Raw genomic sequence first — 25,415 nt, 5'->3', positions numbered from 1 at the left:
TTACAGGTTTATATGCACATATGTGCAAACATTTGTGAGAACCTAGGGTCATCTTCAGATGTCTTCTCTCTGGAGCTGGATAACTTTTAAAAGGTTTAAATGATTATTGTTACTGATGTTATTGCTGTTGCTGTAGTTTATGATGATGGTGTGGTAGAATTGCTGTTACATGTACATGCTTAAACTAATCTTTAGGAAGCTTCTAATGAAGGAAAAACAATTACCAATGCCTTATTTAAATTTAATATTTCTTTTCTTTGATAAGCATACTCTTAATATCTAATTTAAAAAGTTCAACAACTTTTGAGTATTCCTCCTTTCATACAACAATATAACTATCTATGTGTTTATATTAAGCATAAAATCTCTATGACATGTTCAACAATGATCATCCTTAAATAAAAAGCTTTTCTTGTTTATAAAAATCATAAACTCCTGAAGTTTTCCTCTGGAATATTTCCAAATTTTATTTTTTGAATCAGAATTTGTAAATTTCAATTTCTCAGACTATGCCAGTTTCTCAAACTGTGGAGAATGTAAGGAAAACTTGATACCAGAGATGATACTTCAAGCATTGGAATCAACCCTGAGTTCAAAAATCATTCAGTTAACAGTTAGGTTGAAATGATAGGGTTATTTCTCTAAGTGTTAGGTTCATTGTTTCTACTACTATAAAAAATAACTAATTAAATTTTCCATCTTCCTTTTTGTTAATCACTGCCCATTATAAAACTTATTTACCTCCATGACTTGTTTCTTGTCTAATATTAAAACAGATGGTCTTGAAGTAATAATTAGGTATAACTCATTTGTATTGTAGTTGGGATAATGCTTTATGTATACTGAAGATAACTGAATCTGAAACTTAAACTTTAAAAGCAAATTTTAATAATTTCAATGTAATTTTTCTTAAAGGATTATGCTTTTTCTGCATTATTAAATAGAATATTCTTAGTGGAACACTTTTTTCCTTAGAGCTAAAATGTTGGAATATTTTTTATAATGCATTAAAAAGACTAAAATTTAACATGTCCATTCTCAGGGTGGCCTAGCAGTATGATTGATTGTAGATATCATGTTTAATACATCGATCTTCAAATTATTTAAGTTATGATTTACATTAAAAAGCACTGTATAACACATGTCCCCAGAAAAACTAGCTTTTACCTCTGCCTTTACATATTCACTACACATCCTTCCCACACCTCCCATATTTATATTGTCTTTCCTTTTCTATTGTTTTCTGATTTTGGTTTTATAAAGAAGGATCAAATAAATTGGTTTGATGATGTAATAATTAGTCTAAAAAGACAAATTGACATGTTTTTCTAACATACATCAGTGTCTTTGTATCATCAGGCACCGCTGTTCCTTCTCTGAAAACCAGCTCATATTCTTTCCCTCTGCCTTTTTTGAGATCGTGTCACTCTTCCGCCTTTGCTCGCACTTCGCCGTGGTGATATATTCTGCTGACCATGAACAAGGTCATTGCTATTCTACTCCCCTGCCTTTGAAAAAATCTATCCTCCTCTTTTTTTCATTTCTTTTGCCCCACAAGCATCTCAGATATCTCTACCACTCTGAATTCTGAGGAGTTGGATGTCTAGGCACTCCTCAATCACTTCCTTTTATATTAGAAATGTTTGTAAATGTTCATATATCTGAGACTTGGGAGATTATTGTTTATTTGTTTTCTAAACTCTAAATATTCAAATGCCCACCTTTTAGAATTGAAGTTCTGTGTGGTATATAAAAGAAAAAAAAATCAAGATTCATGCCAGAAATTTTGTTGTATATGTTTTCATTAAGTATAATTTTTTTCTAGAATACAAAACTTGAGTGTTTTTCTAGAATAAAAAGTTTGTTTTACATCATTGACTACAATGCCTAATCTCTATAGAATTAATTATGTTTACATATTTTGTTCCCTCCATATATTTATGGGTATTTGATAGTCAAAATATTGAACCAGTAGTGAATAACAAACTCTTTTGTAAACTATACTGGTGAAAACTGAACTATTACAGAAAAAAGGTTGAGAGAAAAAAATATTATTGCCTAGAACTTTTTAAAGAACAAATGAGCATATTCTTTAAGAAGCAGTTGTAATGACTCCTGTTTTCTTTAATGTTCTAGTAATCATAAGAATAAAAGTAATTTTTGTTCCTGATATCTCCCTAAACTTATCATATTAATGATTCTGTTACTACATAAGCACACATAAAATTTCTATAATAATGCTAACATAAAGATTAAAAATTGTGCTTTCTACAGTTACTATATTCATACATGACAGATATTTTAAATACCATGAACTGACAGGTACACTTCCTGAAAGTCTTACCCATGAATATGATGGTACCTTTGCAGTGTCTTAAATATTGAGACACTCTGAGTTGGATTTTCACCTAAGCATTTACATAATCTCTCAAAATAATAGGCTTTTCTGCAAGAAACCTGGCTTTCTGGAAAATGCTCAAGAAGTGCATATTCTTTGTGGGTCTATAACCATAATTCTGCAGACTCTGAAGGGACTTTCACAAGACACTGGAACATTTAATTGAAAATGATTGAGTGCCCAGCACACCACAGATGCTCAGCCTAAATAACAGCCATGGAGATTACTCGGAGTCAGCTCCGTGTTTTACAAACAAAACCAAAATATTCAGTCTCATTTCCAAGATAACCACTTGTGTGCTTCCAGAGAGTGAATGTGTGATTAAATTTTAAATCCATGAAATGGGAGCAAAGGACCATATGGGTTTCAGCAAAGGGACGACAGAATGTGGCTATGTCTTTATTATGGAAATTTGGGACTAATTTCCTAGTATTATACCTTTGAAAGTACCTTACGAATAAAGTGACTGTATTGGATTTTTAATTTGATTTATAATTTAATAATATTCTAGATTGCAAATCAAAGGAAATATAAAAAATCATGTGACTTTTCTTATTCAAAAAATTTCCTACAATAATTTCTAAATGATAGATCCATTCTTTGTTTTATCTTCCATTATTTGAGAAATATATTACATGTAATATTTAATAAGAAATATAGTCTCATGAGTAATCTATTCTTTAAAATCCCAGCTTATTTTCTCTAGGCTCTTTGACATCCCATTTTTTCATACTGTATTGGCAATAGCAGTTATTTCTATGTACAAACTCCATATATATACATATATATATACATACATAATAATCTCTATATCTCTATATCTATGTAGCTATACATAACCATATCTATCTCTTACCTATATTTACATATTCAGATATCAGATATATTTACAACATATCTGATATCTAAATATAATATCAGATATCTGACAGGATTGAGTTTACATTACTGGCTTATATCTACTTGAATACTTGGGCTGATGGTTTATGAATGTTCTCTAACTCTTGCCAAGCTCATTAAAATCTTGGGAAAATGTTCTACCAGAGATCTGTGAACATGTATTGAACAATACAAGACAGCCCTCACTGTTGTTACTGTAGATGGCAATCTCTATTCTCCTATTAACTACAGTTGGTCATATAACCTCTAGGAGACAAATGCTTTCGATCTGTTTCCAAAAGGTATTGTTTGATTTACCTGTGACAACTAAGAATAAGCAAGTTTCTGGATAGGTGTCTTAGCTGTTGAGGGCATGTACTGCTGCTGCTGCTGCAGAGGACAGAAGTTCAACTCCTACACCTACATCCAGCAGCTCACAGTTACCTGCAACTCCAGATCCAGGGAGATCCAAAGCTTCTGGATTCCATTGCACCAGCATTCAAGTTCACATACACACATGATACATACCATAGAAATATTTTTAAATACTTCAAAAACAAATGAGAAAATTTAGAAATTACCAACAAAACAATCTTGTACATTTCAGAGACATTGGATTTTCAACAGCATATTGGAGCTGCCATCATGTCCGTTTGGGATGTCTAAAAATATAGGAAGTGGTTTTTGTTGGTTTTGATTTTAAGCTTTTGCTTTCTTCAAGATTTATTGTTAATTGATAAATCTTTGTTCCATCCTAGTAATAGTTACTAGAAGAGCAACCTCTTCCACATTTGCAGAACCAGGATTAATTTTTTCCCTCTTTACAGTTCTTTCAAGTTGACTAAAATATTTTTAACATAATTGGTCAGTTATTTGTGAAGGAGCCATTTCAATGGGTTCAAATTTGCCAGTCATCAATTACTCATTATTTTGCATGTTTCCTCAAAAGAGCCTCTTACCTCTGCATTCTCTTATATGAATATTATTTAATATTTATCATCATTATTATTATAACCTGAATAATATGTGTCCCCTAACAATTTTTATGTGACTTTAGTTTCTATTTGGTTTTATTTGTCTTCTAGATGCTTTTTAAAATTTGTGAACTAATGTCCTAGAATGTGTTTATTCTGATCAAAATCTTGAATTTCAGACACTTGGAAGAATCTATGATCATAATTCATTGTCTGGAATTACTAAGCATCTTATTAATAATTCAGACTTCTGAGTAAAACTCTTGGGGTACTTTGGATTTAATTTCTTTACCAAATGACATATAATAGTCCTTATTGTTATTATTTATTAAGACATTACTTGTTGGGAGACCTTACTGATATATTGCCTTCAATCATTTCATAATTGGTCTATTAGATAGCCATTACATAATTTTAGAGAAAAAAAATACTCAAGGGTAAGAGAGAAACTTTTCTTTTACATGATGACAGGCTGTATTGCCTCATTGTTTGGCCAACGTGACTCAATCAAATACTATTTGTGAGCAATGGATAATGCTCACCCTGTGGAAGGGCAGTGGTATATAGGAATTTTCTGTAGTTTTTGCTCAATTTATCTGTGAATCTAAACTTGTTCTAAAATCAAAGTTTATGAACTTAGAAAAGCAAACTAATCCGAGTGGCTAAAAATCTAATTAATGACAACTAATACTGTGAATATTGATAGATAATATAATTTGGGTGCAAGCTTTAGCTCCTACTTCTACACAACCATGGTGACTATACCCCAGACTACTGTACCACAGACATCCGACTTGAACATTAATACTGACATGTTGGTTAACTAGAGGCATTTCTGATTAGCAAGAGAAAAACAAATATTGGTTAATAACATCTCATGCATTAAACAGGGTGATTTGAAATTGCTGGGATAATAGACTCATACTGTTATATCAATATCAGATCTTCCCTATTTTGGTGAACACTATTTCACTCTGGATGATAACTTGCCTTCATTAACTCCCGGTTTATTTTGCAATTTAGTTTCACTAATTGGATTGCATACAATTGGCAAATGACTTGTGATTTGTGTTTTGTAAGAGAAGCCCACATTTTAGTCTGAAGAAACTGACTGGTATAAAACTGTTTTGCCTTAATTTTGTGTCTTTTGAAGAAATAATTCTATTCTGTCCATGAGGGAATGCATTTGTATGTACATATCAGATTCCTTCCTTAATTTTTGATCATATCCAAAATGTATATAAAATTGTTCCTTTTTCAGTACCTCACTAGGTGCTCAGTGGCATAAGATCTATCTTTCTAAAGATTAAAGTCTTTCTTCTTACACAGAATAGGATGTTCATCTCTGTGCAATTATGCATGCTAGATTTCTGCCAAGAACAAAAGAAAAATTATAATTACTAGATGGTAAAATAGTAACTACAATACAAACATTGTGTTTTGTATACAGGAAAATTCATCACCTCATGTAATTATTTTCTTCTTACAGAATAAATGCCAAATGCACACTTATTCCACTGGAAAATGTACCACTGCTTTCTCTTTCCTTAAAGTAAATTCACAATGTGCTAAGCTTTGGTTAAAATGAATGCTGATTCACTTGTCACAGCATGTAGGGGCCACCCCGCATCTTCTAAGGTCACGACTTTAATGTAATATAAAGGGTATGTTCTTCTTCCACTTTTATAAATGGAGAATGTGTTGCCTAAAAGCTGTCTGGGAATTCAGCCAAAGACAGAAGAGGGTTGCAGAAACTCTGGGGACTAGAAAGAAAAGTGGCTGGCATTAGCTTGGTCCTCACTTTAGACAAAAAATAAAACAATAGACATGTACAGTAATCTCTCTTTTAAGGAAAGAATAGAATGCCTCTATAGTAATGTCAAGTGGAACAATTTGGTACTGGCCCAAGTTATGCAGCTGCTCTACAAGAAAATGGCAAAAGGCTCCTGTCCAAAGCAGGCAAATAAGGCATGATTGTTCATAAACAGTCACTGGGGCCCTCACATTTAGAAGAAGGAAAACAACATTAGCATTCTGGAGGGCAGGTTACAAACATGAATCTCACTGCAACTCGAGCCGTGCTACGGTTTCATGATTTATAACACAGATAGTAGTGTGATTTGAACAGAAACAGTGCACCTAATAATGATGAATTGCTCATTCTTTAAGACATCATATGTTGCTCAAATATGTGTTTTAAAGGAACAATAAAGATTTAGACATGATTAAAGGGTGCTGTTCAGGTCACCTATAAGATGAAAATATATTTATTATCTGTTTTATGTTTTTGATCCCCACTTGATCACTAGAAGCGAATCAGGTAAAAAGGAAAGATAATAGAAATTTACTGTCCTGGGTAAGAATTGAATGCTATGCCAATAGTGTTGCCTCTCAATGATGCCAAAATAACAAAGTGGGGAATCAGGTGCAATAGTTGCAAAGTAATGGAGTGGAACTTTGGTGGTGATTACCAGAATAAATGACACAATTTCAGCCTGCCCAGTGGGTCCATGTGGTACCACACTCCTTATTTAGGCTTCCACATTTTAAAATCTGTCTTAAAATGTAGGCACTATCCTTATTATTATGCTTTAATTTATTCCTTATTTTGCAATTGTTTTAAAATGTTTTTATCATCTCTTTTCTAATTTGTATGTATCATCTTCTGAAGTGATTGATCGTTCCACTAGTGATTCTCTTCTTTGTCCAGTGATGAACTTCTTGATTAATCATCCTTAATTTGCCATCCTTCTATGTGCTTTAGTAAGGCCATTTTCTTTATGAATATGAAGATTTCCTTCTGGGAAAAATCAAGTGGTTTGTTTTCAATCTTCCCTGGTTTTGTGCTCTGTCTGGCTCAAGTGACAGTCTTGGGGACGTAGTATGAGCTATAGAGATCTACTTTAGTTCAGTTCACTTAAAAAAGTTAACACTTTCATTTATTGGAGATGATACTCTGAAAATGGGGAGGAGTGGGTAGATTTTGAACTGATTTAGAAAGAAGAAAGAAACAAGCATTCTAAACCAAAGAACAAATCAAGAAAGTTGACTCTAATTGTACTGCTAATGTCCTGGGAGCTTATAGAACAAAACAAATGAGAAACACTGGTGATAGGGCTATAATACAGGACAATAAATCAAAACACGTTATTAAGAAAATGATAACATTATATTCATTATAACATTGAGACCCATAAGGATAAATGCAAAATATGACAGTTTTAGACCATTATTAATATATAAATTAATATTCAAAGATATTACATGATTTGGAATATTTAAAAAATACATGGGCATAAATTATTGCTGCAAATGTTGTTTAAATAGGATATTAGCAAGTATTAGAAAATTTTAAATAGAGAAGCAAATCTGAGTAGGATGAGTACTGTCACACTATCCAGAGCCTGGGTCATTCCTCTGTAAAAACTAGGGTTTCAGCTCCAATTATGAAATCACCATGAACCTCATTCATGAATTTACACAGAAGTGGAAATTTAGATTCAGCAGCTGAACTAACAGATATTAGGTGAAAGACTCTAAGATTTGGACAGAACCAAAGGGTGAGTATGGCCTGCCTCACCAATCTTAATCCTATGCGAATAAGACAAAAATTGGTTCTCCTTTCTGAGATTAAATTTTCTTTCCTGCATCAAATATAAATGTTCTGATTTTCTTTTTCTGTTTGCAAGGTGCCATTCATTGACATCCTCAGGGAACAATTGTGAAAATCTTCTGAGAAGGATCGAATATTGCATTTGTTAAACTTCCCAAGATTTTGTGTTATTCCATAAAATAAGAGATGATTGTACTTTGGAGTCGTCTTTAGTGCAAGTGTGGATATTACACATTCAAGTTTATTTCTACATTACTGAATCCCAGACTTCTATTGAGCTTTTCTTGCTGAATTATACCTAAATGAAATGATGTACATTCCTTACAATAACAATATCATAGCTTTCCAAATTCATTATTCCTCTTAGAAAAGTATCTCTACCAGTAGAAGGGAGTGATGGTATGGTTCAGGAAATCCAATGGACTATTGTATTCCATTTGAGCAAATTCGCCTTTATCGCTAAGCATTTCAGACATTATTTTGCCTGTCATCCGGTCATTTGATTGTGTACCCTGTATTTGTATTCTATATTCACACGCATTCATTTTAGAGAAATCTGAGGGAGAAAGGAGTAAATACCAAAGAGCCTGCTCTATTGTTTGACAAGAACAGGTTAGAATGAAGATGTCTACAGTTACACCCTTTCATCAAATACTGATTGAAGAAAGAGAGAAAAGTTTACCAGTCACTAAATCACTTACAGTGGTTTTCCTTTAGATTCGCAAGTCAAAGTTAATGCTTGTCCTTCCTGTGGAAAAGGAGTGGATGGTATGATCTTAACTGATGGTGTATCTAGAACAAAGAGAAGAGAAAAATCATTAATGACATATAAGGATACACTTAATAGTTGTATCACACATGCTCAGCATCTCTTATGCTTCTTATAAATATATAAAAATCTAAATATTATGTATATTTACACACACACACACACACACTGAAACTTTCCCATCTGTGCAATTTAACAAAAATATTTGAATATCTTAGGAGACTCTCTGAAATCTGAATTTAAATATGACATTGCAAAAAGTGGTTCAGATGAATATCAAGTATTTCATGCAATTGTTTCTTCAACTATTTATAGATTGCTATGAATACTATTTTTGTGGACTGAATGCATTTATGTGCATTTGAATAACAACACTTTCATTGTCACAGGGCTACCAGGGACTCACAATAAGGAACCCCCAATGAACTCAAGATAAACTGCAGTCTCTGAAGCATTATGCAGGATCCTTTTGAAGAGACAGCCCTGCAGCTCTGAGCGCACGCTGCTTTCTTTAAAGCAGAGTGGACAAAGCACATCAAATAGCTATTTATAATAGTCCTGAAAGGTAGCATTTGGCTTCATATGGCAACGATATAATTGTTAAAATATAGTAATTGTTTCTGTTTAATAAAATCAAACCCTTATGAAAATAAATTCAAGAGAACTCTAGGACACTTAGGTATATAAATCACATGACACATGTAATCCTTTAAACAACAGGAAAGTATATATTTCTTAGAGGAAATGGAAAATAACATTTAAAGAATAGAGGGAGCAAGTAAGCACAATGATTTCTTTATAGTCTGTATAGAACTAAGTGGCCTACTTCTTTCCCTCTTATCTCTCTATATATTGTGTAATGAACACAATAGCTTTGACCTCTCAGACTGTCATTTTCCCATTTCCATTAGACTTAATGGGGAAAAAAATGGAACCCATCTGACATCATATTAGTATGCTGCTTTGGAGCATTAATCAATTCTGAAATATTTAAGTTAGTTATCTTCCTTAAAGATATAGTATTGAATTTTCACTAATATAAAACAAACTATAATTATGTAGATGATCTTACATGTTAAATTTTTTTATGTTTCAAATGCAATCTTTCTCAAGCCTATAAACAAGACAACACATGGGAAATGACCAAATACATAAGACAGGATTAGGAAAAGACAGATACTAATAATCTCAGTATATGAGAGACAAGGACAAGAGTCTTTTGAATCAAGTCCAGCCTGAGATAAGGAGTGATTTCAGGACTGGGAATGTACATCAGTATTAGAACAATTGCTTAGTACATTCAAGTCCCTGAATTCAATTCCTGCCATCACACAAAAAATATATGCAGTAAAAATAATATTCTAGTTACAAAATTACTTTCTTTGTGCATCATGGCAAATTATAATTCTATAAAATGACTCTGGAAGGGCCATAATTTGAAAAATATAAATATTCTTATACCTATTAAATGATGTAAATATAATTTGTTGATATGTTTTACAAAGAAGATATTTATCAAATGTGTGGTTGACAAAGGTTATGATGAAATTTAGTCAACAAGCACGGAAACGTTGAAACTTATGTGGGAAGATAGGTGTGACCGAGGATCATTCCCGTCAAATTGAAGTGTATTATCTTTTGACCTTTGGCCTATACATAAGTATAATCTTATTATAAAAGACAGATATATTTCTAGTGAAAAGAATGGAGGGCAATCTACAGAAAATATGAATCTGGGAAATAGATTTAATTTGTCTGTCTGTGACAATCATTTTGTGTTTTGGTTTGAGTGTACCCTTTGGTCTAATAGTATTCTAGACATTTCTTTGTCAATGATTTAGTATTACATTAACATTGCCATTGGAAGACTGAATGAACACATTGATCTCAAAATGTGGCTAGGCCTCACTCAGTTTGATTAAGAGATAAAAGAATCCTAAGCGTTGGAAGATTCTCTGATTTTTCTTCTGCCTTTGAACTTCCTCAAATTTGAATCTAGGTTGCCCTCCAATGGTCAGCAATTCAAAACTTGGTCAAAAACCTGTGGTCACCTTAGGAAGCGACAGAAACTTTAAAAGACACAGAGATTGGAAAGATGTTATGTGATTGGGGAGCACTGTAGTATGCCTGAACATTGTCCCCTCCCTCTCTGTTTGCTTAATGGTTACAGTGAAGTGGAAAAATATTTAGATATTTGTCTACAGTACGCTACAGCTATCTCAGGACTACAATGGAAACAGGTGTTCCTAAATGCTAGGTCTTGAAGTAGCGGAAAGAGAAGCATGGATTCTCAGACCATGGCACCCCGGCTGTGGACTAACAAGTCGATGACTCTCTGGTCTGTACATTGCTGGCTCACTGTGTATTATTGGACTTAAAAGTTCACCAATTTAAGGAACAACTCTCTAAAATGGATCTCTCTTTTTGCATTTATATATAACTAATTCTGATTTCCAGGTGGCACAGATTCCTACACTGAATTGGAAACTCCTGGTGATTGCCTCAACTTTCCAAGCTGGTTTTTCTGGATGTTTGTAAGATCCAGGTTTGCCGGCTTTGCTTTTTTTCTTTAGTCTCTCAATCTCGCTACTCCATTAGTCTCTCCTGGATGGTGTCACCTCTGTGTCGAATGGTACTTCTCTTTCTGCTGCTTTTTTTTTCTATCTGCTATGTGTCACTTACACACTCATTCAAGCTAAAAGATTGCTAAATAAATAAATAAGTTTGATAAAAAGTTTTGATAAACTAAAAGATAATTCTTGGAGCCATGCAAAAACAATGGGTAAAACACAACATATTTGTAGGATATCTGACAATTCATTTAAAAGTTTGGTTGATTATTGTTTCTGGGACCAAGTGGAAAGATAGGGTTACCATATTCCTAAGATTTTTGTTATATTCAGAATGCAATACATTTTTTAAAGCCATCTATTCTTTTGGATATAAATTAAAGTGTGTCAGTATGTGGGAAAACTTTTACCGTTATATTTAATATTTTTTATTTGAAAAATTCTGGGGTTCATTCATGAAGAATATAATTGCAGTGTTAAAACACGATAATAAAAAGGTCATTCATTTAAAAAATTTGGAGCTGTATTAACTTGTGAATTCAGGATACTTTCCGTTATATTTGATCTAAGAATAAAAATCAAAGTGAAACATTGATCTAGCTTGGAACGGATTTTCTGTATTCGTAACAAAGATTTTACAGAATAGCTGTTAGGAAATCTCATAATGGGAAACCTCGGAGCACAAGCCTTGATACATTTACCGTTCGTAGTTCAGCAACATCTGTCCATTACTGATAGTTTTGCAGGTTAACAAGTTGACCCTTTGAATAAAATGTTTTACCTATGAAATCCTACTTTATTCCTTTTGTATTAAAAAAAATAACTTGGCTTTATATACCAATAATCTTTTTCTGTTAGGGATATTGACCAAACCACCAAATTCATATGATATATTGAGTGAAAAAAAATAATCTGTAATTCAGAACTGGAATAAATGGCTCGAAGTTGTCCATAGCCTTCAGGTCATTGCCTAAAATAACACTTTTGCTTATGTTATTTGTTGACAAAAGTATTTCCTCTGAATTTATTTATTTGCTTATGTTATTTGTTGACAAAAGTATTTCCTCTGAATTTATTTATTTGCTTATGTTATTTGTTGACAAAAGTATTTCCTCTGAAAATATTTATTTGTATAATAAAATTTTTCATAGTTACTAAAACATACAGGACACACATTATAAAATTTTTATTAGTTACTTTAAGAGAATTGCAACAATGTAACTTGATATCATCAGGCATGTTTGTATTCTGTTTTCAGTTTCAGCCCCAGTTTTCAGAAATGATGCTATAGGACGCTTTCAGAAACCATGATAATGATATATCAGAAATCATTTCTTTCATATGCATATGTGTATATTATCAGGTGAATGTAACTCATGGTCCTCAATGATCCAGTCTCATAGAATATTCCAGTCAGGATTTGACCATAATCCTAAATTTTCTATGGGTCCTGTAAGATTATCAGTGTCCCTGATCAGCAGGGAGTATCTTAGAAAATTATGCCCCCAAAATGGGTTATGTATATTTGTCTTTATTTAGCCTGTTGGCTACAAGTTGTTATGGATAACAGCCAGCAAAAAAAGCTAAACAAAGGAGATTAGATTCAGGGTTTTTGTCTTGAAAAGAAAAATGGGGAAATTTGGTGGGATAATGCTCTTGTACACTGTAAAGTTTTGTCACCTATGTAGGTTTAATAAAACGCTGATTAGCTAATAGGCAAGCAGAAAGGATAGCCAAGGTGACTGGACTAAGAGAATTCTGGGAAGAAGAAAATAGAGTCAGTCACCAGCAAGATACAAAGGAAGCAAGATGAGAATGCTTTCCTGAGAAAAGATACCAAGTCGTGGCTAATCGTGGGAGCCTAGGCAGTTTGGATGTTCACCTTACTAGACCTGGATGGAGGTGGGTGGTCCTTGGACTTCCCACAGGGCAGGGAACCCTGACTGCTCTTTGGGCTGACGAGGGAGGGGGACTTGATTGGGGGTTGGGGAGGGAAAGGGGAGGCGGTGGTGGGGAATAGACAGAAATCTTTAATAAATAAATAAATAAATAAATAAATAAATAAATAAATAAGAAAAAAAACATAGACAAGAATTATGGGTTAATGTAAGTTGTAAGAGCTAGTTAATAATAAGGTTGAGCTAACAGGCTGAACAGTTTATTTAATATAAAATTCTGTATGTTTCATTGGGACTGAACGGCTGCATGACTGAGTGGGACAGAACTTCTGTCTACACACAAATGTTCTGTCTCTCACCTTTTTACTTTCTCCTTAATTACTTTCAGGTTATTAATTTTTTGACAGATGAAAATAGCCTGTTAAACTATTCTCCCTTTTTCATTTATTACAAGAGATCTTCCCTGAGACTTTTATTAAAAGCTTTATTTACTTTTTTCAAGGTTTTTGGCATCAGAATTTTTATTTAAATAATATTTTTATTTATTTTACATAGCAATCAGTTTCCCCTCCAACCTCTCTTCCTACCCCCTTCCCTTTCCCATCTACACCCCTCTTCAACTTGATGTGTCATGCTTTGAGCAAGCACATGGGAGGCATGTCCTTTTCTGAATAGAGATGGAAAGTGGTTTATTTATTTGTTGTATGTATGGTTCACCTGTGTGCATGTGTTCATGGCGCATGTGTGTGACATATGAGTCTTTGTGCCAGACACTGGCATTGGAAACTCTGAAACTGGTAAAGACTGTTATGAGTCACTGAATGAAAAGAAAAGGTAGATTTGATAAAAGGATTGCGGCAACTATAAATCATTGTCTGAACATTTTCTGAAAAAAAGAATGCTACAGAATATCATTCTCATATGATATGAATCCGAAGAATATGTCAAGATTCTCTGTATTGTGTGGGTGCTCACAGAGGCAAAAGAGAGCATTGGAGATACAAGGAGCTTGAGCTGACCACTAAGGGTGCTTGGAACTGAACTCAGGTCCTTTGTAAGTGCATCAAGTGCTCTTAACCACAGAGACATCACTATAACCTACAGATCTGTCAAAAAGAAGAATCAATGGAGAAACACATCAAATGAAAAAAATCTCCATTTTCACTTAGAAATATCTTTGTACTGTATACCAAATACCCACAAGAAAAAGAGCACATAAACAACCAAGTCAGTAATCCCCAAGCACAAAAGGAATGAATCTCTTCTGTAATAGTCAGAATTGTATTTGTATTCAATTCATGAGAATAAAAACTGAAATACATTACATGGTTGATAAACGTAGCAAAAATTTACAACAGTAAGTTTTGTTTCTCTAGCCCAAGGTAATTCTCTAAATGAGATTTAACAATAACAAAATCACCATAGAAACACTATGGTACGTTTTACAATGTAAGATTTTAAAGGGAAATTAAACACCTATATTACCCATTGTCATGCTTACTAGATTGGAAACACAATTATTAAAATATATAGGTCAAACTAAAATTGGCTATTAATTCCTTATAGAGATACTATTTTATTTAATAGTGATAGCATGCCTTGTGTTATTTTAAATGTATTAATGCATATATTTTCATTTATCACTAGCCTAACTGGGCTAACTTATAAACAATGCTATTCCTAAGCCTGAAGCTCCCTCCACTTCTCTTCTTTCCCAAACTCTTTCCCTTTCCTTCCTAGTTCTCATCTTCACTTCCCTCCTCCTCTCTTCCCTGGCTTTTACCTACCACCTTCTATTGTTACTCAGATAAAATGTTTGGGCTCAAATGGAGGGCCCAACTCATGAGCTATTTTCATTGTTTTATTTATGGCTTAAATGAAAATGATCTACATTTTTAAACAACTATTCATTTCATAGGTGAAACATTACATTCAAGTACAATTACAAAACAAAAGTTAATAATTAATAATAAGCTTAATGTTTTGATGGGGAGGTGTATAAAGTATTTTGCAGCACATACATAAACATTTTAAAAATTCAGACTAAAATACTCGTCTCATTCTAGAGTATTACAGCGCTTTCTCATACAAATAACATTACTCTGACATTTCGGTATTTTTTCCTTGAGAGTTTCCTTTTCAATAAGAGTTCTGCTTTAGTCTAGTTACGTCAATGAAATGTCATGAAACAGCAGGAAATAGCTGTTTTGTGTCTTCTGTGCTGTGTACGGTGCGGAGTCTTCTGCTGGTGCACATAGATTTCTTCTACTGAGCACTGAATTAAATCTGACTTATACGATCTGTTTCCTAAAAAATTAAATCAGACCAATAAAAAGGTATTTTTTTAAAAAAAACAGATATGGGTAAAGATAAATAAGAGATTTCAAATATAAAAAAAGTGAGTCGCTTCTCATGTTGTTCAGTTGAGAAGTGTTCTCTTACCTAATATGTGAAATTTGAAAGCGTTTGTGTGGTTGACAGGAAAAGAAAATATCTATTCTTCTTTCTCTTAAATTTCAGTTTAAAAGGAGTCCCTTCATTGTGTGGAAGTATTTTAATAAATGATTAATACTTTCTAAGTAGGAAAAGTTGATCTGATAAATTTCATAGGATAATTCCTTTAAAAAATCTGCATAACAAGGAAACAGAGCTGAAACACCTTTTTATAACTTACCTTGCCATGTATTTTTTATTATGTTCCTTGCTGCTATGTGTTTCTCTTATTTCCAATGTCCTACAATCTGGCAGCAGAATTTCTGTGTCTTGGGCAGTTACTATTGTGCACATTATTAAAGAATGCATATGTTTTCTTTTCTTTCTTTCATTTATTTATATTTTTGAGACAGGATTCCTCTGTAGCTTTTTGGTTCCTGTCCTAGAACTAGCTCTTCTAGACCAGGCTGGTCTCGAACTCACAGAGATCCGCCTGCCTCTGCCTCCCGAGTGCTGGGATTAAAGGCTTGCTCCACCACCGCCCAGCCTATGTTCTCTTTTCATGCAACAGAGAAAAGTGTTCTTCTAAGTGTTTCTTTATTTGGGACCGTTTCTGATGTATTCCATAATGAGAATATTATCATACCAAGGAAAAATCCTGAATTTGCTAATCATTCCATTTTATTCCCCTGTCCAAAACTACATTCTATCTTCCTTTTATCCATAGCAAATTATTCATCAAATGTATTACACATGTATAACTATGTAGTGTGATTATCTCCTACTTTGGGGTGGAAAATACAGACATTTATGGCATTGCCCTTAGGTGTTTATGAAGACTGCATCATTTCATGTATTTGCTCTCCTTTTAATACAAACTATCTGTCTCAGATTGCTGGTACATATTTCATCTCTGGGGAATATTCTGCATCCTTAAAGGAACATTTAGCATTACCATCACTGTTGACTTTAATTAGTTTCATATACTTGAATGATAGTATGCTAGATTTGAAGAAAAATAAATTAAATTGATCTAGTTTCTGCCCTCTGGCCACTGCATATTAATTTATGATATAAAAATATGGCAGGTCTAATTTATTACTCTGTATGAATGTGAAATATTTCAAATACAACTTTACAAAAGTTGAAGAATTCAGTTACTCTCCTCAGTGAAAATTTCAAAATAATATATATTAAATATGTTAAACATTAAAAAAGAATAGGTGACTAGGAATTTTATAGAACCAATTTTAATTTCCAAAGAAGTAAACGTGAGCTTGGCAGTAGATGTTAGGAACTAACAGCTGTCCTGAAATCCTTACAATGATCAAAATCATTCTTTATATCATGGGCAGTAAAGTTATTCTGTGATTATGAGATAGAGGAGCATAGACTAAGGTCAGTGAAAAACTGAGGTGTCATAAGAGAGGCCAGAATACTCAGGTTTCAGAAGTTTAGCCGGGTTAGTGTGTCTTATATTAATAAATTTAGTTGTGTTTTAAAATTTCTATTTTCCCAATCAAGTTTTGAATTTTCTTTCAGTGATAGCACTGACTCTGTTCTTGATAGCATCAAATTCCGACCCTTTATTGTTTTTTTTTTTTATTTAAGTAATGTGTTTCTCTGAGACTCATTGTTTGCTTGCATGTGTGTGTTTGTGTATCTCTGTGTGTAAAGGAATTCTCAGCTGTGCATGCTTAGGGATAGGTTAGAATAGAAGTAGACTTCTGCATTTTATACTCTATTCCTTTTCTTGTATTTTGAGACTCGGTCTCTACCTAAAAGCTCCATTATTGCTCTTTCTTAGTGAGACAGGGAGCATGCAAAATCCACTGGCCTTGGTCTTCTCAGGAGCGGTGGTGGGTGTTTGTTTCTGTGCTTGCCTTTACGTGGCTATGGATATCCAAACTCACAATTTCATGCTTATGCAGAAAACAACCTCTGAGGCAAATACTCATACCCACAAGCCGAATTTTATTCAAAACAGTTTGGTTAATAGTAAAACTCTACAGTTCACCTGCTGTGTCTCCTTCAACACACAGAAAAGTAAACAGATTGTCAACTGCTTCACTATCTGAAAGGATCTAGCCATGGTGGGGTTTGTCAACAATTAATTAATATGATTTGATTTCTATGATTTTGTACAAAATGTTTTAATTACAGTTATATAAATGAAAGGTATTTTTCAAAATATTATTATCTCTCACAGTAAAAGTGTATTTAAAAATTCAAACTATTATGATGACAATATGGATCTTCTAAAACTATCAGCTTCTTCTATTCCTTGGATCTTAACGATTCATTGATCAAATAAGCAATAAGGGGATCGTCATTGACATTCATTTGAAATCTTTTAAATGTCTCAAACTTGACTTAAATTGTCTCGAGCTTATAAGAATTAATTATCTAGTTTATAATCAAATCAACACAGGAATTGATTCTCTAGTTTATAATCAGTCTAAGCACTTTCAGCGACCTTCACAAAGTCATTTTATAAAAATTTTGGAACTAGAAATACTATTCATGTGGCCTCTATGTGTGCTTGTGTTGAAATCTGTTTCAAGGACAGCAGGAGAAAATCTAGTAAAACTAATCTAATGCAATGCAAATTGCTTTTAAATTGCAATAGTTTCAGACACGTCTCTGGTATTTTCTCCTAATGCTGTTTATTCTGCCCTGGTGGGTTCTACTATGGTCTTTCTGATTGCATTGATGTCTAGAAATAAATCTAACAGGTGTGCTCCTAATTGGGGGCTTTGTATCGTATCATTCATTCCTTAGAATTACATGTGGGTAAGCTCATCAAAGCAATGGTTTTATCCCCTGTTTTCATCTTCCTACCATCTCATTTGTCTTCTTTTTCTTGCATCGTAATTGTCACTAAGTACTTTGTTGCATGCAGAGATTATTTACATTTCCTTTGCTTCATTGCATGTAGTTTGCAAAAGAAAAGTTTTTATTGTTGTAGTGGTGATGACAGTTGGAAACAAGTGGGTTAGTTTTTGTTTTTGTTGTTGTTGCTGGGTTGTTGATTTTTTTTTTTTTTTTTTTTTTTTTTTTTTTTTTGTTGTGTGTTTGTTTCTTGCTGTTTTTTTTTTTTTTTTTTTTTTTTTTTGGTAATTTGGTAAGTGCTGAGTCCTAAACCATGGCTGTTTTTTTTTTTTTTTTTCATTCCAGGAAAATCAACCAGAAAAAAAATCACTTTATTATCTCCAAGAATTGAATCAAGCAACTCATAAATAGGATATTTTATCTTCTCCTTTGTACTTTGGCTTGTATGTTTCAGTCCACTCAGCTTCATTTTAGTAAATTTGTGTTCCCAGGCCTCCTTTAAGTAAAAGATTATATATAAGTCTATCATTCACTAGCAAATGATTTGTCCCCCCGACCTTCATAGTCACCTGTGCACCTTGTAATTCATAACACTGACTGCACATCGTGCTGTATGAGACAATGCCCCAAAGCCTCATCACTGCCCTCATATGTGAACATCACTCAGTTAACATTTTTACTGCAATTGTGAAAAATAATATGGATGTAGTGAAGGTGGCCCTGTATTCAAAGAGACTAAAATACAGCATGTAGGTTAAAAATATGGGGAAACAATTTGCAAGTAATCAAGATAGTTCTCACCACCCTCTTCCACCCATGTGCACACCAAACCATAACTTCAATCATAACTCAGAACTTTAAACTCTGAGATGCTCTTTATTGTCCTTCCTTGTTAAGACACACACTCAGATAAAGGATTCTTACCTTGGAACATGGTTGAGATTCTTGAGTATAGGAAAGTTTTTGTACCATTTGTTACAACTTCATGCAATTTAAAAACTGATTTTTAAATACAAATAAAGAAAAAACGCATTGTAGACATAAAGGGAGTGCTGTGTGTCTACTTACAGTGTATTTCTAGCACCTGCATGGCTACCTGAGGGGTGGCATTGAGGGACTCATGATCTACTCTGCAAATGACCGCCACTCCATCGTCACTACGGTCCACTCGGAAGTCCAGCGTGCTGCTGACGGTGAAGGTCTTTCGGTTAGCGTCCTCCTCTTTCAAATACTTCACATCTGAAAATATAGGTTGTAGAAAACTTCTGAGACATTTCTCACAACCCATCACACTTCTCTCACAAGTAACTAAGAAAAAAAAAAAAAACCATCATCCATTGTTGCCAGTTTTTAAGGGCAAATCTGTACAATATATAGGTATAACACTAGAAGAACATGATATATTTTGTTCTTGGAAATATAGGTTGATGAATGTGTTCACAATTTGAAATATGCATACATATGAATTTATGGAAGATAACAAAAAACACAGATCCAAAAGTAGATTTTAAGAGTTAAGTATCGAAGTACAAATGAAAGGGTGTGTGGGATAAAACATTTTTATCTCTGCTTTCAAACTGACCTAGATTATAATCAGGTCCAAGTTTTTCTGTTCTGACCCTGCAAAGCACCATTTTACAAGAGCATTTTCTCCTCCAGCTTATGTTTACGTTTCCCTAACATTTTATGTAACATCTCTGAACTGTAAGCACATTTGAAAAGGGCATGTTCATCACTATCTGCTTATGATGTAGAGTATGTAATATGCACATCCTTTTAATTCCACTTGAACAACAAATTGGAAATTTAAAAAAGTGCAAAAAATATAAAACAGAGAAAAGTGACGATGTTTGTATAAAGATGAAACATTTGAATGCTGGAAAAATTAATATATTTCCTTTGTAATTTATGTAGAGTAAGTGTTCATTCCTTGGTTGAGGAATTCATTTCTACATAAATGCAAGTATTTCTCTCAATATGTGAATTCATTTATTGGTGTTTAAGCCTACCTATAAAGACTTAAGGACTCTAAGCACCAGTACCATGTCTTCCTGCTTGTTGCCATCCTCCCTGTCTTGATGATAATAAACTGAACCTCAGAAATTGTAAGCAAGACACCTCAATTAATCTTTGTTTTTGTTTATTTGTTTATTTTATAAGAATTGCCATGGTCAAGGCATCTCTTCACAGCAACGCAAGCCTTAAGACAATGGTCATTTTGGGATTATTTGTTCTGTTTTAAAGCTGAGCCTATTGATGTATTCTTTAATTTGTAAGTTCTTAAGTTTGAAGGTGTTCATAAGAACACACCAATTTTAACACATTAGAATGCTATGAGATAATGCTCTTGAACACTATACTGATTTATCATTCATAATGGTTTTCTGAAACACTGATTGGCCAGTAGCCAGGCAAGAAATAGAGGCGGGGCAATTCAACTAAATGAATTCTAGGAAAAGGAAAGGCAGAAAGCCAATCACCAGCCACATACAGATGAGAATGCCTTAATGAAAAAAAAGAAAAGAAACAGGTTCCAAGCCACATGGCTAATCATGGACAAGAATTTTAGGTGAATTTAAGTCACAAGAGCTAGTTAGAAATAAGCCTGAGCAATAGGCCAGTTTTCAATTAACATAAGCCTCTGTGTATCTCTTTGAGACTGAGGGATGTGGGACTGGGCTGGACAGAAACTTCTGTTAACAGAAATCATACAGTGTGCTAAAGTTAATATGCTATTATAGCAAGATCTTATATGTAGCTGAGAGGATAATTTTCTTAGCATTCTCACATATTCTCCATTTTCCTATTTCTCAGTATCCAATTAACAATGATACTTTCTGGAAACAGGTTTGTCACTAAATATGTGAAAGTTGCAGCATCATAAAAAGCTTGTTATGGGAGAGCTATTGCCTCCTAGCCAAAAGGATNAGAAACACCTTTGCCTTCTCCCTTCAGAGTTAATGCAACTGGTCTATCTGGCCAAGGGACCACTCCTATCAAGGTAGGTTCACCTCAAGTCATGCTAATAATATAACTGAAATAATTATTCTTTCCCCAAATTTCAGCTCCCTAGCACTTTCCCTATGAGCTGCCCGGATTTTTATTGTTTCTGTCTGCCAATAAGAGTCTTAGCTCAGAATACATTTTCCTTGTTCTTCTGGTCAATTTCCTTGTTTTGTTTAAGAGGCAGAGCCTAAGTCGTTGACTCTGAAACTTTGGACTTTTTCATTCTTTCTGTTGCTCCCCTTACTATCTTGGGCCGTTGACCCTCTTCATGGTAGACTTTCAGGTCTGATTAATTAGAATATCATGGTTCTTCATCTTTCTTAAGCTGCTACCCATGAATCTATACTAAATATCATCTAAAATGCACCCTCTGTGTTCTTGTGATCTGTTAATTTCATTCTTCTAATTCATGGAACAAAAACCTGAAAATTACTAATGCAGGTTTTGTGTTGGCCTTCCAGTATCAAGGACTTCTACTTCCTCAGAAAGAATCTATTGCACCCAAATATCCTCGTGCAGTATAAACTGTTACTATATATTCAATAAATAATTTTAAAACATGTAAAATATGTTAGTAATGAGCAGCAGATTTAATTTCTCTGCTTTTCAACTTCATGAGAACAATTTACTTTTAAGAAGTCAAGACTGCAAGGGGTGCACCCACCCACGGAGACAGTGGGGCTGATCTATTGGGAGCTCACCAAGGCCAGCTGGACTGGGACTGAAAATGCATGGGATAAAACCGGACTCCCTGAATATGGTGGACAATGAGGGCTGCTGAGAAGCCAAGGACAATGGCAAGGGGTTTTGATCCTACTGCACATACTGGCTTTGTGGGAGCCTAGGCTGTTTGGATGTTCACCTTACTAGACCTGGAAGGAGGTGGGAGGTCCTTCGACTTCCCACAGGGCAGGGTAGGGGGGAGGGGGAGGGAAAAGGTAGGCGGGAGGAGGCAGAAATTTTTAATAATTTTTTTTTAATTGGCAGATTTGATATGCTATGTGCATATCTTTGAATTTTATTTATATCAGGGAAAACAAATTTATTTTATTACTTAATGTTAAAAAGTAAAATCATATGTATTTAACTGATACAAGTACATAACTGTTAAATACTTTGTTTTTAAAGTTACATATGTTTATTATTGTGTTCATATGAAAAACCTCAAGAATTTTACCACATACCACACACACACACACACACACACACACACACACACTGAAGTCTTATAGCTCTTAGAAAAGTATGAAGAATAAAAACAGTTTGAAGTGGCACAAATCTTTCTTTTAATTATAAATTTTAGGATACCATAGCAAATAAATGACTTTTCATAAATGCATCTCATGAATATCATTTCTGCTTCTATTGTGTCATTGGTTGATATTTTTACATATAATACTGATACAATTTCAGTTAAATAGGAGTAAATTATGAAATAACTACCTTAAAGTCAAGATTTATAAAGATAATGCAGAGGTATATTTATGGCTACTTAGTACCATAAAGATTTATGATATACTTTTATTTCTATTATTTCCGGATTTTTATGTGAATGTTACCTACTTTCATATTTTATTTTCTACCCTGCCAATCTATGTTCAATGATTACTTATTCTTAGCTCTAAGTAGTAACAAAGTAAGACAAATTAGAATTCTTGATCATTTTTATGATTACATTATGCTACATGTGAAAAATATTTTTAAGCATTGTTAATTGTTTTATTTGAAATAGCAGCTGCTTTTAAAGAAGTCACACATCTGCTCCATACAGTTGTTTCCTTTACAAAATATCATTAATATGATATTAATTTTGAAATAAAATTTGAGTTTAATTGTATACAGCATGAACTTTTAATGAGAATAATTCAAATAATATAACCACTAATATAATTTATGGTTTTCATAAATTTTAAGTTGATTTACAGAGTCAACCTAGGTCACAATGTGAACAGGTATAACCCACAGATCTAAACCAGTTGCGCCTTTCTCCTTACTAGATGCTTACCCTCTCCAAATGAAGAGGATTTAGAAATGTAACATGTATTTCAATTTTTCTTTGCTTTACTTCTCTCTTCTTCTTTCTCTGCGGGTGGGTGAGTGGGAAGGTGGGTATGAGTGGGGAAGCGGGTGTGTTGCATACACATAAACGTGTTGGTACAAAAGCCTGCTGAGCTCGTAGCATGACATCTGCTGTCTTCCTCTGTCACTCTCATGTTATAGCCTTAAATAGGCTCCATCGCCCTTCTGAAAACTTCCTGTTTACATTATCTTGATTGGTCAGCAAGCTCCCATGATCCAGTGGTCTCCATTCCTCAATGTTTGAGTTACAGGCCATAATGCCTGACTTTTTACATGGAAAGTAAGAATTTGAACATAATCCCTAATGTTGCAAGTCATAAACCATAAACAGTATCATCTCCCTAACTGCTCATACTAATTTTTAAATGAGTGATAATGCACAGAGTTATAGAACCAATGTAAATATTCTTTGTTCTGGGTAGCTTGGGTATTGTTTATACATGTAATTTTGTTTCATAGTCTTTAGAGTTTAGACTTTCCATTCCCTTGCCTTAAAATGAAATGTACACAACAAACACCTTTCCACTCTACTCCAATGGAGAGTTTCACTTCACAGAAGGCAGTGTGGAGTCTGATGTTTGTCTGATGGTTCAGAGACAATATTTTAAAGAGTAAGATAATAGTGGGAATATTGGCATCAAATAATTGTGACAATGTACTTATGCCATTGTTGAGACCTCAGCAAAAATATTTCTCCAAATAAGCTCCTCTAGCCATCAAAATACATCCAATCAATTGTATAGATAGTTGAATACTCTTTTCTTGTCCCATATTTTAATTATTTAGGTTTTTTTCCCACCTTTTTTTTATTTTATGATCTACTATTTAATTTTGAGTGCTCATTACTCACCTCTCTACCTGTGGTGGAATTTTTTGTGGGTTTTTGCACATACTCCCTTGTATGCTTGACTACACTTCTGGGCATTTTGGGATTTACCACATTGGGTGCCCTATGTTGAGGACCGGCCTCAGCAAAAATACTTCCTACCAAGGTAGGGGTGTAGGAATTTTAGAAATATAGTATAGTAAAGAATATGAAGACTCATAAAAATAATAAGACAGAAAACATAGAATTATATTTGGGGGGCATTTCAGTGATTGAAATCCCCATCCCTGCATTTATTCTTCCACAGCTTTTATACTCACTGTAAATGGGTGGGAGGGGAGAAGGTAACAAAAAACTATATTAACATGATACAAAGGATAACTTACATAGTTAATCAGTTTATCACTCTGAGACATCAAATCATTAACATTCTGTTGTATAAGTAGCAAAGCAGCTCTAGGTTATATATCCTGAAGATCACCCCTCCCCAGGTGACCTCAAAGTTAGAAAAGAAGGAGCAGAAGTCTATGACCATCAGACAAGGTGGAAATGGGCCTGTATTTTTTTTTTTGGCCTCCACCAGCCATTAAATTAGAATGATAATTTTCTTACAATAGAAATGTAGGACTTTGACAAAGTGTAAAGATAGGAAATAATGACAGAAGAGAGTCACTTTGAGAGTGGGAGTCCAAATTAAATGCATTTTTCATTTTGAACTCCATTAAGAAGCAAAGCAAAGAATCACTTGATCTTTTAAACCCTGATTTTTTACCACACAAAAATAGTATTTTTCAGTACAAAATAGTATTTTTCTTCTTATTAATCTTTTCTTTGCTTATAGCATTAGGCTACCTGCCTCTTCTGACTGAATTCTGACCATTAGCAGTAGAATTTCAGAAAGGAACTCTTCCTGCGAGAAGTTCCTAGGAAGGGAGCCTTGTCTCAGCAGTGGTTTAAACATACCCTACGCAGTTCTGTATGAACCCTTCTAGTTCATTTGCTCTCCTTGTTTTTGTGATTTTGATGTCTTTCAGACAGAATTGAAAAGGAGACACTTCTACTTTTGTGAAGATAATTCATTTTTCTGAATTCTGAAGTAGACTGCCATACCACCCAAACACATGAGTAGGGTGTCACT

At 33.8% G+C, this 25,415-nt stretch overlaps 1 protein-coding gene across 2 annotated transcripts in view; it reads right to left on the bottom strand.

Annotated features, from left to right (window-relative positions):
- Cadm2 (cell adhesion molecule 2) overlaps nt 1-25,415 on the bottom strand; it is an 889,457-nt gene that overhangs the window by 82,207 nt on the left and 781,835 nt on the right. For both annotated transcript variants that reach the window (XM_050148726.1, XM_050148727.1), the window contains exons 5-6: nt 19,435-19,605; nt 8,566-8,656 (exon numbers count right to left, since the gene is read on the bottom strand). In XM_050148726.1, the coding sequence (XP_050004683.1) occupies nt 8,566-8,656; nt 19,435-19,605 (262 nt within the window). The remainder of the gene's footprint in view (nt 1-8,565; nt 8,657-19,434; nt 19,606-25,415) is intronic.

The sequence above is a fragment of the Alexandromys fortis genome, unplaced genomic scaffold (genome assembly GCF_014885135.2).
Source record: "Alexandromys fortis isolate MF-2015 unplaced genomic scaffold, M_Fortis_MF-2015_v1.1 scaffold_4, whole genome shotgun sequence".
Classification (NCBI taxonomy): domain Eukaryota; kingdom Metazoa; phylum Chordata; class Mammalia; order Rodentia; family Cricetidae; genus Alexandromys; species Alexandromys fortis.
This window is presented reverse-complemented; position numbering and strand designations above follow the sequence as displayed.